Source organism: Bos grunniens, chromosome 4, assembly GCF_055505025.1.
Source record: "Bos grunniens cultivar Pamir isolate PY7600 chromosome 4, Bosgru_T2T1.0, whole genome shotgun sequence".
Classification (NCBI taxonomy): domain Eukaryota; kingdom Metazoa; phylum Chordata; class Mammalia; order Artiodactyla; family Bovidae; genus Bos; species Bos grunniens.
Genome location: NC_141168.1, coordinates 115,005,864 through 115,021,662, shown reverse-complemented (window position 1 = coordinate 115,021,662; position 15,799 = coordinate 115,005,864). Strand labels below are relative to the sequence as shown.

General features: G+C 50.1%; 1 protein-coding gene across 20 annotated transcripts in view; it reads left to right on the top strand.

Moving 5' to 3' along the window:
* GRB10 (growth factor receptor bound protein 10) overlaps positions 1–15,799 on the top strand; it is a 223,642-nt gene that overhangs the window by 168,242 nt on the left and 39,601 nt on the right. For 18 of the 20 annotated variants that reach the window (XR_015163032.1, XR_015163033.1, XM_086398021.1 and 15 more), the window contains one exon: positions 12,528–12,684. Coding sequence is in view for 18 of the 20 variants with exons in the window: in XM_086398021.1 (XP_086254147.1) it covers positions 12,528–12,684 (157 nt within the window). In the remaining 2 variants the exon portion in view is untranslated. Of the gene's footprint in view, positions 1–11,379; positions 11,761–12,527; positions 12,685–15,799 lie in introns of those variants that run through there. The other 2 variants (XM_086398038.1, XM_086398037.1) reach the window with 1 other exon arrangement.

Here is a 15,799-nt window from a genome sequence, read left to right as displayed (position 1 = left end):
ATCAAGTGTTATTGGTGGTACAAAGGTTATTAGTATAAGGTCATTCCTAGCAGATATGTTTTGGAGGGGAGTTGGGATTTTGAGAGTGAAAATTGTATCTACAGATACGAATTCTTGACTCTTAATAAAAATGGTAGCCCCGCCCAGCAGCCGTGTGGGGTTCACTGTCTGCATGGTCTGGACCCAAGGAAAGTCTAGAGGTTGTGGTCCCTTTGTAACCTAGCCACTCATGTCTCTCTCAGCTCCTCGGATTTCACTTTTTTCTAAACTTCCAGTATATCTGTCAGTCTTCAGGTGTATTGTGTTCTTTGCATCCAGCTGTGTGTCCTCCCCTGCCCGCTCCCCGCTAGAACAACGTCAGCACAGTAGCAGGGCAGCGGCTGGGACGCCTGTGCTGGCCCAGTAGGCGCGAGCCAAGGTCTGTATAGGATCTGATATTGCGCCCTCATTGAGCGGGGGGGGGGAGGCGGGGGTGGGGGGATGCTGCTCAGGGCGCAGCTGGAGGCCCCTTCGTCCCTAAAGACCACATAAGACCTGCCCTGCCTCTCATGTCAGACGTTCGCTGAAACTGGATGCTGGTAAATGCATTGCAGAGCTTGAGATAAAGATAGCACATTGGCCTGAGGGCAGAGCCACCTTAGTCAGTGCGGCTCCGGTGGTCTGGGGGGCTGATCTGTGGGGTGGCCTGCCCTCCCATCACAGAACAGAGGGACAGGCAGTGGCGAGGGGATGCCGCGTCGCGGCTCTGTCTGATGGGCTCTCTGCGCGGCCGCAGCGCAGTGCTCCGGCGTGGACGTGGGCTTTCCGAGGGCAGGTGCCGCCGCACACCTGTGTGAACCGAAGCGCGGTCTTTGCATTCTGCACATTTTCCTGACCCCGACCGGGGCTGAACGCCCTGGTGCCTGCGGATTTGAGGTCCTAAACCTCCTGACAGTGAAAACAGATACTTACTGGGGAAGGAGGAGGAGCCTCTTGGTGCAGAGCGCTGTCTTTGTGACCCTGCCCCCTGTCGGTGACGGCAGGCGTGAGATGCTGATTGAGGAGGGACCTGTGTGTCATTATTGTCACACGATGTGTTTTTTAAACTTTTACTTTGAAATAACTTCAAACCTATAGAGCAGCTGCAGTAACGACACAGAGCACTCCTGTAGATCTTGGCTCAGATTCCCTAGTCGCTCACATGCTGCCCCATTTAAACCATTTTCCTTGCTCCTGTACATTTATGCCAATGTGTATAAATGTGTGTATAACAGGAGGCACTGTAGCACACAGCACTTACCAAAATCAGGGTGTTCGCATTAATAAGTGCAGGGATCCAAACCTTAGTCAGAGTCTCTAATTGTCCTTAAAAAAAAAAAAATTGGAATGTAGTTGCTTTACAATGTTCTGTTAGTCTCTGCTGTACAACAAAATGAATCAACTATGCATAGACCCACTCTGTTTTGGATTGCTTTCCATTCAGGTCACCACAGAGGGCTGAGTAGGGTTCCCTGTGTTACACAGTAGATTCTCATCAGTTACCTATTTTATACGTAGTATCAATAGTGTATATACGTCAATCCAGTCTCCCAATTCATCTCACTGGCCCGCCTTCCCCCAGGACCCACACATCCTCCCAGTGTCCTTTATGGCTTCTTTTTTTCTGGTTCATGAACCCATACAGGTCCCACCTCTGTACTGGCCTAAGTGTCTCTACTCTCCTTCCACGTGGGGCCCAATCTGGCCACTCCATGTCCTCTATCACATACACGGTGACTAGAGCCCTGTCTTTGCTTTGTAGGAGGTTTCTTTGGGGCCCCTTCAGGCTGTACATGGTGGGCAGACCACAGGCAGCTGCCTCCTTCTCGGGGCGGGAGTTCAGGACGCTGTGATGCTGGTTTCTCTAATGTGATGCTGGTTGTCACTAATGTTGGTATGTATTAGTCCTGTTGGCTAGGTTTCTCCATTGCGATGTGGCGTCTTTCCCTTGTAACTAGAAAGGAGTTGAAAGGAAGAGAGCTTGGAGCCATGTTACACGCGTCCTCCTCCAAACTCCTTTGGCTGGTTTTGTCAAATATTACCGGTTCCCGTGTGGCGACTCCCGTTCTGGCGTTCATCTATCAGTCGGCCTTCAGCCGTGAGGATGAGCAGCGCTTCCCTCCCAGCTGTGTGTCTGTGTGTGCGTTTATTCGTCATAAGAGCAGGTTAATGGTTACTGGATCCCTGACTCGTGGCCACTGCAGTCCTTGTTTGGTCTGACCTCACATTGTCCCAGCGATGTGGGGCCATCCCGGGCCCTGGATTACGTTCAGCAGCACTCATGCCTCTGCCCACAGAGGATAGTAGTGCCCCCAACACACACCACTTGTGACAAGCAGAAATATCTCAGACGTGGCCAAATGTGCCTCGGTGGGGGCGTGGGGGGTGTCCAGCCCCCGTCAGGAACCACTCAGGGCGGGAAGGGGTACTGCTTTCTCTACTACATTTTATGATTCATAAGAGAGAACGTGGGTTCAGTTCTTCAAATAGATTAGCCAGGAGAAGTCTTCAAATTTGCTTTATTTCTCCTGGTGGCTTTCTTTATCCTCCTTTTAATATGAGGAATAGAACCTGTGCAAACCTGTAGAATAGTGGTGAAGCCCACATGCCCCCCACCCAGACCCCACAACTGTCAAACCACACCCCCTTATATATTATGTTGTTCTGACCCAAATTCCAGCCATCATATCGTTTATCTATAAATCTTTTAGTCTATTTCTATAAAAGATCCAGACTGTTTTCTTAACAATACTATGAATACCATTGTGACACCTAATTCCTCAATCTCACTTTTGAAAAACTTTGTACTCAGGTAGGAATTGCATTTACACTGCATGTCTGCAACCCTAGTGCCATGAATTCCCTTACAAGACACTGCCACCCCAGGGAAGGGCTTGGCCGTGGGAGTTTGCTCCCCCGGGGGCTCTGATCCACACTGAAAAACCCAGTCCCAGGCCACCTTGCAAGTTTCAGCACCACATTCATCCCTCAGGGCTGCCTACGCCCAGCAGAGCTAGAGAGAGAACCCAGTCAGCAGACCCCTTACAGGTCATCTGGTCAACTCCTGCTCTGGGCATGGCACAGCCTTCACCACCCCCGGGATGGACGGGCCATGATAGGGGCCTCTTTTCTCAAGGACCATCACTCCTTCTCATCGTGGGCTTCAGGTGCTTGAAATACAAAGCAAACTTCAAATTCTTGGATTTTCAACTGCTTAGACCAGAAACAGTTGAAAGCCCCATAGAAGTCTCTGAGGTTAGCAGAAGCCCAGGGTGAACTTCCTGCCAAGTGCTCCCTCTTTCTGAATTGGTGCTGTGGACAGTCTTTGTCCTGCAGCCTGTGGGGAGTGGGATCTTTTAGGCACATGATGCCCCAGGAGGAGGAGTCGAGAGCAGTGTGTCTGGAATGAGCGTATGTGGAGCATTTGCTCTGGGCTGTGGTGTTGCATGCATTTCTGTGAGTGACACTCACCATCAGCCTGTGTAACATCCCTCTGTTTGGGGTCGAGGATCTGGGGTGGGATGGCTCGTGCAGGGAGTGGAGAGCAGGAGCTTGAATCCCATGCTGGCAGCTTCTACAGTCTCCGTAATGATGCACTTAGAAAGCGTGGGGTTGGGGGTGGGGAGCGGGGTGCCTTAGACATCCAGGAGAGGGGGGCCAGCACCCAGCGCTTGCTTGATGAGTGCTTATTTAATGGGGGGTGGAGGTTCGGAGATGCTCAGAGGAGACCTGTGCTTTAAGGAATAGTATGCATTCTGCCAAACACATGTCATCTCCTTTCTTGGAAATATTTCCCCTATTAGAGGTGGTACTCTGGGGAAATTGACATCCAGGCGTTTACCCTGAGAAAATAATTCATGCCACACTCCAAGACTCATGTAAAGATGTGCCAGGACACTCTGTGAGAAGCAGGATCACTGAGAAGCCACTGAGTGGGCAGCCCTGGGACAGCACCGCCTTCCTCACAGCCATGAGCAGAAATCCCCCACTAGCACTAATACACCAGAGAAACACAATGACCTGGGTATAACGTGATGTTGCTGGTGTAACGTGTAGCTTGACACCACGATTGCAAAACCTCAGACGCCGTCTGAGCCCAGTGGTGTCCATGCATCTATTTATAAACAGCTGTGCAGGAGAAGACAGGAAGGACACACTCGAGAACTGTAACTGTGAATCTGGGAGTTGTCAGCGGTGGTCACATTCTTTCCTTTGTCCTGTATGTGTTTTCCAAACATGTTACAGTGAAACCTGTGAGAAAAGATGAATGTGTCTGTGTTCCCCTGAATGACTTGGGTTAAACGTGGCTATATTTCAGTACAAACATGACTGCTGCTGTCGCTGGTGTAGGGCTGGTTGACCAACTAAAAGTTATACTCAGATCAGTCCCCCTGTTGGCCAAGGGTCAACTGTATATGTATGTGTGTATGCATGTGTGTTTGTGTGTGTACATTTTTGTGTATATGCATGTGTGTATATTTATATACATGTGAAGGACAGGGATGCCTGGCGTGCTGCAGTCCATGCAGTTGCAAAGAATCAGACATGCCTTAGCAATTGAACAACAAAAATGTATGTGCATGTGTCAGGAATGTCCCCTCTATATGATCCCGTCTGCTCCTGACTTGGCATATCCTGGAGGCCACCACCCTTGTCCTTACACAGAGCTCAGAGCGTGGGAACACCCGTGTCGCCTGTGCCTGAATGAGGTCCTCTCCTTTACGTTGTAAAGCAGCCATCCTCCACAGGTCTCAGGGCCACAGGCGGGCAGGCAGGACGGGGCACCTCTCGGCAGAGACTCGCACACACCCTGCATGACCCGGAGCCCAGCCATGGTGCCTAGTCCTGGAAGCTTGCGGGGAGGGGAGCCTTGTAGTTGAGAATGGCTTAGCTCAGGGCTGCAGAGTCACAGCAGGTCACTGCGGTGGAGTGGAAGCCTCAGCTGTGCTCTGGGGCCCAGGAAGAAGGGAGGCAGTATGGCAGGCAGGGGGTAGTGCCTCCCTGGGTGAACAGGCAGTCAGAGCAGCAAGCCGGGCCAGGCCCCAAGCACTCTGCAGAGAAAGAGATGTGAACAGACACTCCCAGGACAGCTCAGGACCCTGCTAGTGGGGGGCCAGGTGGGCCCCCAGAGCAGCCCTGTGCATGCAAGGACTCTGATGCCCAGAGAAGGGCTGAGAATCTTCTCTGAGCTCCATGGAAGTGGGACCTCGGTTCCTCTATACCTCAACAAAAGAGAATAGGATTTGCGGGGGAAGAGGGGCAGGGGTGAACCATTTTTGACGGTTTATTGAATTTGTTATAATATTGCTTCTGTTGTTTATGTTTTGATTTTTTGCCTTTAAGGCTTGTGAGATCTTAAATCCCCGACCAGGGATCAAACCCACACGCCCTTCACTGGAAGGCAAAGTCTTAACCACTGGACCACCGGAAAGTCCCTGGGATGTTTTTAAAACAGCTGTTATTTTTATTTCCTGTAAGATACCACTCTGTACAAGTTGCTTTTCTCAAAGTAATAGGCTGTATGTATCTATCCTAGGAAACTTGAAAAGAAATATAGGTGAGCCAGTCAAAACTGATCCTGCCAGGTAGTGACTTGGAGGTGCCAGCAGACAGCCTTGCGCCCTGAATCTTGCCCACGAGCACCAGGCAACGAGGGTGTCCCTGGGGGGCTCCAGATCTGTGCTTGACTTCCGGGAACTACTTTGTGAGTTGATTTAGAACTTTAACTCCTTTAGAAAGGATTGTGAGGACTTACAATATTTTTAATTGTCTCTGAAACCTTGAAATCAATAGATTATAACACAGACCCTTGTTTTTTTAAAAGTCCCTTTGGGTCCGCGTTGTTGAACAGAATGATGCTAATGATGTTGCAGCGTATGGTGGGCCCATGTGATCGTCCGTAGCAGCTTCAGTTGTCATTCCTTGTGGCTCAAAAGAACATCAGTTTAGAACAGAACTGAAAACAGAAGTCAGTGGAATTACATTCTTTTCACTAAAACAAACTCAGCCCAGCCCTGGCCCTGCCCTAATCTGAAATACATCTAATTTCGTCCACATTTGCTAGGCCTGCCCCACATGGGGGCTCTGAGGGCCCCCGGGGTCAACAGCCTCGTGTAGCTCCCGAGAAGCCTCTTGCAGACAGAGAAAAAGGCAGTCAGCAGAGGCCCTGCTTCAGACCTGGGCTCCAGTGGACCCGTCTCCTCCCTCTGGGAGAGTGGTCCTCCCGTCTTGGGGCTTACACCCTGTGTCTGGTTGGGAGAGAGGGATGCTGACCTTGGAGGGAGTTCGCGTGGGGCCCCGCTGTGGCCTCTGCAGTGCTTAGGAGTGTACCGCCACTGCCCAGGCACCACCGGCTTTGCTGTTTTCCCTCCTCAGAAGCCCGGCCACACCAGGATTTCCTCCGCACCTCCCAACCCTATCACCCAGTCTTCCCTCCCTTTTGATATTTTTTTTAATTGAAATATAGTTAGTTCACAATATGTTGGTTTCATCTATACAACAAACTGATTCATCTTGCCTGGAGAATCCCATGGACAGAGGAGCCTGGCAGGCTACAGTCCAGAGGGTGGCCAAGAGATGGAAACAACTGAAGCGACTTAGCACACAGAAAGCACGTGTATATGTATCTCCTTGTTCAGATCTTTTCCATTGTAGTTTATTACGAGACACTGGATATAGCCCCCCTGAGCTGCATGGTCGGAGAAGGCAATGGCACCCCACTCCAGTACTTTTGCCTGGAAAATCCCATGGACGGAGGAGCCTGGAAGGCTGCAGTCCATGGGGTCTCTAGAGTCGGACACGACTGAGCGACTTCACTTTCACTTTTCGCTTTCATACATTGGAGAAGGAAATGGCAACCCACTCCAGTGTTCTTGCCTGGAGAATCCCAGGGATGGGGAAGCCTGGTGGGCTGCCGTCTATGGGGTCGCACAGAGTCGGACACGACTGACACGACAGCAGCAGCAGCAGCAGCTGCACGGTAGGACCTTGCTGTTCATGTTTTGTACGTAGTGCTCTGTATCTCTTACCCCCAAACTTCTAATGAATCCACCCCTCCCTTTCACTTCGGTAACCAAAAGTTTTCTGTGTCTGTGAGTCTGTTTCTGTTGTGTAGACGAGTTCACTTGCATCATTTTTTAGATTCCACATATAAGTTACATCGTATGGTATTTCTCTTTCCTGCCCTGCTTCACTCAGCAGTCTCTAGGTCCATCCACGTTGCCACAATGGCATTATTTCACACTTTTTCGTGGCTGCGTAGAATTCCATTGTGTATGTACCACATCTTCTCTATCCGCTTCTCTGACGACGGATACTTAGGTTGTTTCTTGTGAATAGTACTGCTGTGAACACTGGGGTGCACGTGTCCTTTCAAATTAGAGTTTTCATCTTCTCTGAATACACGCCCGGGGTGGGATTGCAGGATCACATGGCAGCTCTTCTCCTTAGCTGTTTTTAGGAACGTCCATTCTGTTCTCCACAGTGGCCGTGCCAGCTCACAGACCCGCCCACAGCACAGCAGGGCTCTCTTCTCTCCACGTCCTCTCCTTTGTTAGTTGTCTTAGACTTTCTGACCCATGTGAGGTGCTCCCTCACTGTGGTTTTGATTCACATCTCTGTAATCAGTAGCGGTGCTGAGCATCTTCTAGTGTGGCCTCCCTTTCAATATTGATCTTCCCGCCTGGATGCCCCCTGGTGGCCCTTGGATACAGCCTGGCTTCTCCCTAAGGGTTTACCCACAGGATTTACAGCAGGCTTCAGGAGTTAATGAGAAGCCCAGCGTACATCCTCACTTTGAAAATGTGCTTAAGCAGGAACCAGAGAGCTTTTAAACTGAGAAGAAAGTTGGATGATAAAGAACTGAGACAAGCGCTCAGCTCAGACCCAGCAGGCTCTCTGGGTCCTGTGCCGAGGACAGGCTATGTCCTCGGCTCAGCCACAGCACTGAGAGGCCACCGACCCCCCCAGGGATGCCTGGCACCTTGGCCGACCCTGGGACAAAGCGCTGAGAGGCCTCCGTTTGCTGTTTTCAGGGGTTGGTCTCTGCCAGTGTCAAGAGTCTGCAGGATTTGGACAAGACTCCGACCTGCAAGGCCCCAGCAGGAAATGTCTGGTCCCCGAAGCAGAAATAAGGGTGGCAGGAGGGAGGTGCCCACTGTCTGTCTGCCTGTTGAGGGCCGTGGACGTGATGTATCTTCAACCCCAGCTCTTCTTAAACTCCTTCCTGCAAGTTTGCACAGATCCAAGCTCTTGCTCCCCTCTCTGTACAGTGGATGCAGCAAAGGTGTCAGCAGAGCTGCAGGAAAGATGGAACCTCTGTTACCACATCAAGGCTTTTAGAACGGGCTGCAGCACCAAGCCAGTCAGAGGACTGCATATGGTAGAACCTTCCTCCCCCTATTAACCCTGAGATGGAGGAGTCTCAAGCTGTTGACGTAATTATCCCTCCCTAATATTATTTTTTTAATTCAAAGTTTATTTATTTTTGTCATTTATACAGCAAGAAAGCAATGCAGTCCAGGAATTTATTACAAATTTCAGAATCAGAATTCTGCCAAGCAGATGGCATACGTTCTCGTATTTTCTAAGTATATAAGGAGGTGTTATGTTGAACATGATTTGCTCTTTTTTTAGTTTTTTAGTATTTAAAAAATTGTTCTACTTTAGATAGTTTATATACTAGGATATAGTTGATTTACGGTGTTGTGTTCGTTGCAAGTGTACAACACAGGGATTCAGTTAATACATACACATAGATCTATTCTAGGCTTCCCTGGTGGCTTAGGTGGTAAAGAATCTGCCTGCAATGTGGGAGACCTGGGTTTGATCCCTGGGTTGAAAAGATCTCCTGGAGAAGGAAATGGCAACCCACTCCAGTATTCTTTATTCTTGCCTGGAGAATTCCATGGACAGAGGAGCCTGGCGGGCTACAGTCCATGGGGTCACAGGGAGTCAAACATGACCGAGCAACTAACACTTTCATTTTCATATCTAGTCTTTTCTCAGATTCTTTTCCCATATAGGTTATTCTGTAATAAATGGTAGTTTTGTCTTTAAAAGCAATTAGCTACTTAATTTCCTTTGCAGTGCAAAAACGGAAAATTCAGCAGTTGGCTTTTCCGAGTGAATTGTTCCCACTGAATCTCAGCGATCATGAGGTCTGCTGTCTTAATTGCAAACCAGAGTCGGTCATGGCTGTCTGGGTCTAGTCCCCCACCCCTCACCTGTGTCTCAGGCCTTCAGCGAGCTCTTGCCTTGTCCCCAGCTTTCAGGGCATCTGAGGGCACCCCGGGGGTGGGCAAAGGAGGCCAGGAGCTTTTCGGAAGAGGCTCCCATTAGCCCCAGCCAGGCTGACCCCGTGAGGCTGCTGCCAGATCCCCTCTTTACAGGCACAGAGAGGCCGGGTCCAGCCAAGTCCCCATGGCTAGTTGCTGATGAGGCCAGATTGCAGTGGGTCTGATTCTCCCCAGAACCCCTGCCTCAACCAGGAGGGTCATGAATGATGCTTCCTCTTCCATCACTGGGGTCCCAGAGCCAGGGAGTGACCGGGCCAGACTGGCGCTGCTGGTCTTTGCTCCGAGTCCTGTCCCCCCCACCACCTCGCAGGACCCAGATCCGTGTGTTCCCCAAACAGGTTTACCCTGAAGCCCTGTGTGCCCTCGGGGTCGATCTCATCCTGGCTGAACTGTGAGTTAGTGGAGCGGAGGCCTTGGCAGGCTGACAAAGAAGAAGCTCCTGCATCCCGCCCTCGCAGGACCATGAGCATCTCACTTGGGAGCTTAGCCTGCTCCCCAGCATCCCTCAGCCCAGGCCTGCTGCACCAAAGGCTGAGATGGAAGACCCGCTCTTGTTTCCAGAATGAGCCCAGCCCTGCCCAGTTGCTGACTGCAGGGGTGGTGGGCACAGGGCAAGACGCCCCTTCTGGAGCTGCTGGCTTTAGAGGCTGGCAGTTCCAACAGCACCTTCCTTTGTGTATCTGTGTTGGTTACACTCTCCTCCCGAGCTTGTCAGGCTCCCTGGGTGAGACTGTGAGTGTGTTTGGTGGCTTCCTTGGCTTTCTGCCTTGGGGCCTGTTTAATCTGGTCAGCAGGCCCTGGTGACTTTGGAGCAATAACTGGATGGCGCGGTGTCAGGGGCGGAGCTGACAGTACGGGATCTGAGGTCCTGTCCTGGCAGCCTGTGACCCTCATGTCTGTCTGTGTCACAGGCTGCAGCCCACCTGCCCCACCCCCAGCAGGTCCCTGGCTCTGGGGATCTGAAAGCTGGGGACGTGGCCACATGACAAAGCACATCTTAGATTTTAATACTAGGTCTATATTTAGACCTCTGGGAGCATGGTCTTGGAGCAAAGGGAAGTGAAGAAAGAGTTTAAAGGAAAGTGCAGTAGGACTGAAAAGAAGATTTAAAAGCTGCTGCTATAGCTGATTTGGGCAGGAAAAGACTTGGAGAGAGACAGGAAACACACTTCAGCCTAATTTAAATTTCCTAGGGAAGATATTATTCGTTGTAATCACAGATACGTTCACTTAGAAACTTAGGAAAGAAGGAGAATTAGGAACATGCTGATTTGGGTATTTGTATGTATGCACTGCTGTGGAAGATTTATATATTTATGATTTACATATTTATGATTATACATGTACTTATATTTAGCATATATATCAGTTGTATGAATTCTTTTTCTAGGTTTGTTTTTCTTTTGTATTAATGTATTTGTTCTTACAAAGTTTTTATCTATACACCAGAGACATGTTTTCTTTGTTAAAATTCCATTTTGTTTTCATAAACTCAGTCATGTTATCTGTATTTGAATATTTAATTGGTTTTGGAGAAGTAGAACTGTCGTTCAGTGAAACGTCAATTCCAGAAAAGACGTGGAGTGGGTTTCGTTTAAGATGAATGTGAGTTATAAGCAGGCTCCTGGGTCCTGATCCCCCCCCAGGTTGGAGGGCTGGTGGAGAGGTGGTGGGAACAGTGACCCTGCCCCACTGACAGCTCAGTCCCCGGGGTGGTCCTGCCTGCCCTCTGGCTCTGAGACTCTAAGTCTGCTGTGGACAGTCCTCAGGGGAACACACCCTCCCTGTGGACTTCATCTCAGCAACTCACCGTATCCTGCGAGACTCCTCGCAGTGGAGAGAAATGTTCCAAGTCTGCATTTAATCAAAACTCGAGAAAAAGGACTTGGAGCGGGGACGGAGGACGTGGAGCCAGCTCCTCAGGACCAGCTGACACTGGGGCCACAGAAAGCTCCAGCTCCAGACTTGCAAGTGATAGCATGCCTTGCCGGGCTCAAGGTTGCTGAGAGATTTGGCAGCCAGGCCTGAGTTCAGAGAACACACATGCTCGGGCCAAGCGTCCTGCCTGGGCGTCAGGACCGTGGGGAGGAGAGAGCAGGCGTTTTGCTGGAGCACTGGTCTGAGCCTCGTGTTGTTGTCCTGTTGTCATCGCCTCCAGCTCGGGCAGGAGCACCGAGTAGGGGAGCGATTGCATCAGGCCCAGGTAGGGCCCTGATTGGTCTGCCCCGCGTGGCTTGAGGACTGAGCCGAAGGCAGCCTTGTAGCAGCTGCCCTGCCGCCCAGAGACAGCCTGCCCACCGGGCCTCTGTCGGTGGGTCAGCGCCCGGAGTGGGGGTCCTGCCTGCCAGGGACGGTGGGAGAGGCTGGGGACATACTCCCCTTCAAGACACAGTCTCGATTTAAAATGCCATCTTGTTCCTCTGACTGCTTTTTCCATGCTGTGGAGGTAAGATTTTACTGAGCGTCTCGTGTTTCCTCTCAATGCTACACCCCTATTGATTTTGCAGCTGGGGCAGAGAAAATGTTTGATCCTCTGGATTTCTGCTTGGCCATCCCCCTGTCTGGGAGCTGCTCAAAGGTCATGGCTTTGAACAGTGCTGGGAAAACGAAGCTGGCTTGGAATTTTGTAGGGGGAGGGGCCGAAGAGTTTGAGGACTGCCCTTTTCAGTCGTTTGAATTTCGGCGTGTTCATATTCCTTTTCTCATCTTCTTCCTGAGCTACAGTGAGCATGAGGCGGGTAGGGAATGACAGGAGGAGGCAGTGGGTGCTGCCTGCTGCACTGGGGACCCTTGAAAGGGAGAACAGCTGGAGTCACCCAGAGTTAGGAATTCCTGCGGGGCATCTGTTGCTTTCACAGTCAGTTCAGCTGTAAACTGTCCAACCCCAAGACCACCAGCAGCACTTAAAAGGAAATCTGTGACTTCCCGAGACAGATCATGGAAAAGCAGCTCGTACACTGGTTTGACCATACGTCCCCGAGGTCTCCTGGGTGTTTTCAGAGCCTGTGTTGGAATCCTGTGTGCCCTGTGCATCCGCAGGGGGATGAGAGGGGAGTGTTGATGGGTGCAGCCTGCGGTCACCTGCTGCTTGGGAAACCAGTAATACATGTTGGAGCACTGTCATCTATAATTTTCCCGTTGTGTGCTGTATCGGTGTTTCTTTCTGAAGACCCGAAGTTGTTCATCTGCAAGTGTCACCTTCTTGTGTTGCAGGATGTTAAAGTCTTCAGTGAAGACGGAACAAGCAAAGTGGTGGAGATTCTGGCAGACATGACAGCCAGGGACCTGTGCCAGCTGCTGGTTTACAGAAGTCACTGTGTGGACGACAACAGCTGGGCGCTGGTGGAGCATCACCCACACCTGGGATTAGGTGGGGAGCAGGTCTGGGTTGGGGCAGCTCTGGGTGGGGGGCAGCTCCAGGTGGGGGAGCAGCTCCAGGAGAGGGGCAGCTCCAGGAGGGGGCAGCTCTAGGTGGGGGCAGCTCCAGGAGGGGCAGCAGCTCTGAGTGGGGAGCCAGTCTGGGCAGGGGCAGCTCCAGGAGGGGGAGCATGTCTGGGTAGGGAACAGGTCTGGGTGGGGGCAGTTCTGGGCAGGGGCAGCTCCGGGTAGGGAAAAGGTCTGGGTGGGGGCAGCTCCGGGGGGGAGCAGCAGTGGGTACTCAGGGTGCTGTCAGGTGAAGGCCACCACCAGCAGATGCCAGACTGTCACTGCAGTGTCCCTGCCAGTGGAGCAGGTGGCTTCCGTGTTCCTGCTTCTTCTCTTCTTCTAAACTCTCCCCTTCCTCGCTCGAGGCCCTCTCCCCTTGGGTGCTTCCAGAATCTCGCTCTTGGATGTTTGGAGCAGTAATTCTCAAGGGATCAGACACAGTAGGAAGGAGGGTCCCTCTGGTTCAGCAGGAGGACTGGCTGTGAGAGGCCCAGGGCTTGCTGCACACCTGTGCTCTGGGGAGTCAGCCAGAGGTGCCCTGGAAGATTCTGGCATCGCTTTGCAGAGCCGTTCCCTCACCAGACAGGGTCAGGGAACTGTGCTGGCAGCCTGCAGGAAGGCACAGGGAGGCCCCCAGGAGTCAAGGGGACAATGTCATCTAAGTTTGAGTTTCCCAGTGTCTGTGGGTATTTGAGAGAGCAAGAGATTATTTTGAAATGTGTACTGTTTACAGAACTTACTAAAATTTGGGGTTTGTTTGTTTGGTGGCTTATTTCAGGTAAAGAAGCTTTTCAAACTTTCATTTAATTTTTTGCTGGATACTGTATGGTTCTTCTAAAATCATTGGCAAGTATTTAAAACCAGAATTTTCTGTATGTAAGTCAGCTGTATTTTCTTTCCATGTCTTGAAGGAGAGAAAAACTGCACAGCTTGCAAACTTCTTCCCGTAGTTGAAAGTCTTTCTTATAACCTTTTAGAACAATTAATAAATTGAAATTAAACCTAGGTCTGGAATATTCCTTTCACTAACTGGCATTTGTGCAACTCATGTTATACAATCTAAGCCTACGTAATACGAGGTACATTTGAGTTGGCATCGCTTGAGGTCACGTGTTCTGGCTCCCCTGTGCTGTCAGACAGATGGTGCGTGGTTTAAAGTAAGCACTAAGAACTTCTGACTTCGTTCCTGTCGCTACGGATGTGCAGTGCACTTGTGTGTCATCTGAGGCTTTTTCCTTTGTCCCCAGCAACCTTCTACCGGGTACATTCAGCGGTGCTCAGCAGAGCAACTGACGGGAAGCTCCGGTGGGAGACATCAGTGAGTGGGCCCTAGTGATCTGATAGGGCCACCCAAGGCATCTGCTGACACACAAGCAATTTGGAAACTAGATAGTGTCAGAGCCCTAGATAGTGTCAGAACCCTAGTTTGTATGTGCGCACACGTGCACACACATGTACATATGGACATCTATACATATGCATATACACACGTGCATATATATCCATATACATGTGTACAGACATGCATAGAGAATTAATTTTAAAGATGTATCTGCATAAGATCAGATCAGATCAGTCGCTCAGTCATGTCCCACTCTTTGCGACCCCATGAATCGCAGCATGCCAGGCCTCCCTGTCCATCACCAACTCCCGGAGTTCACTGAGACTCACGTCCATTGAGTCAGTGATGCCATCCAGCCATCTCATCCTCTGTCGTCCCCTTCTCCTCCTGCCCCCAATCCCTCCCAGCATCAGAGTCTTTTCCAATGAGTCAACTCTTTGCATAAGGTGGCCAAAGTACTGGAGTTTCAGCTTTAGCATCATTCCTTCCAAAGAAATCCCAGGGCTGATCTCCTTTAGAATGGACTGGTTGGATCTCCTTGCAGTCCAAGGGACTCTCAAGAGTCTTCTCCAACACCACAGTTCAAAAGCATCAATTCTTTGGCACTCAGCCTTCTTCACAGTCCAACTCTCACATTCATACATGACCACAGGAAAAACCATAGCCTTGACTAGACGAACCTTTGTTGGTAAAGTAATGTCTCTGCTTTTGAATATGCTATCTAGGTTGGTCATAACTTTCCTTCCAAGGAGTAAGCGTCTTTTAATTTCATGGCTGCAGTCACCATCTGTATCTGCATAATTAGATCCAAAAAAAATGAATATCGTTGAAAGACTATTCAAGAGTCTAGCCGCTTTTAATTGACAAGGAACTATGAAAGCATCTTCAGCAGACATTCTAATACGTGACTGTCACTGTACACAGAGAATATATGCAGTGGATGCAGATACAAGAACATTGTCACACACAAGGACTGCTTGAGAAATTTTTATTCAAGTATTTCTTTTCGTAGCACCTGGTTTCTATAACATCATATGGTAGAGACATGATGTATGTTAAAACTTGGGACATGATTCATCACATGAAGAAAATTTATTCTGAGGGAATAAGAAATGAAATGCACATACACAGTAGTCTCAGGGATGTGATACTCATAAGTTTCATTCTTTATTCTTTGTCTGATTCACAGATGGATTGACATACTCCCCTTTAGGGAACAACAGTTCATTATAACCAAGTAAAAAGGGGGAACAAAGAAGGAGAGGAGCAAGTAAAATCATAAAAATGACAAAGAATATTTGGATCCTGTTTGACAAAAAGAAGTCAGTGAGCTGAATTACAGACACAAGTCCCCTCAGAAGGTTCCTTCTCACTTTCTCCCACTGGCTCCTTTTTCGTGAGCAGTGAGCAGGCCCATGATCCTAATGCCTAGGTTCTGTAGATGGTTCTGCAGGCTTAGACACACCAAGTCCGGCAGCATCAGGGGAAACCTCCCACTGTCCGCAAAGAGCTTATCCATTCCCGTGCCTGTGTCTGCCCTGCCTGTTCTTCTCTGTGTGATCGAAGCCTATCGTTTTCTTTCTGATCTGTTGTTCTTTAGGTGAAAGTCCTGTTCTTTCCATTTATCCACCAGTGTTTAATGGTCAGACGCCCAGTAGTGGGAAGAGGAAGGTCTGGCAGCCTGTTTCAAGCTTTCCACGGGGCAGGGTTGCGGGAG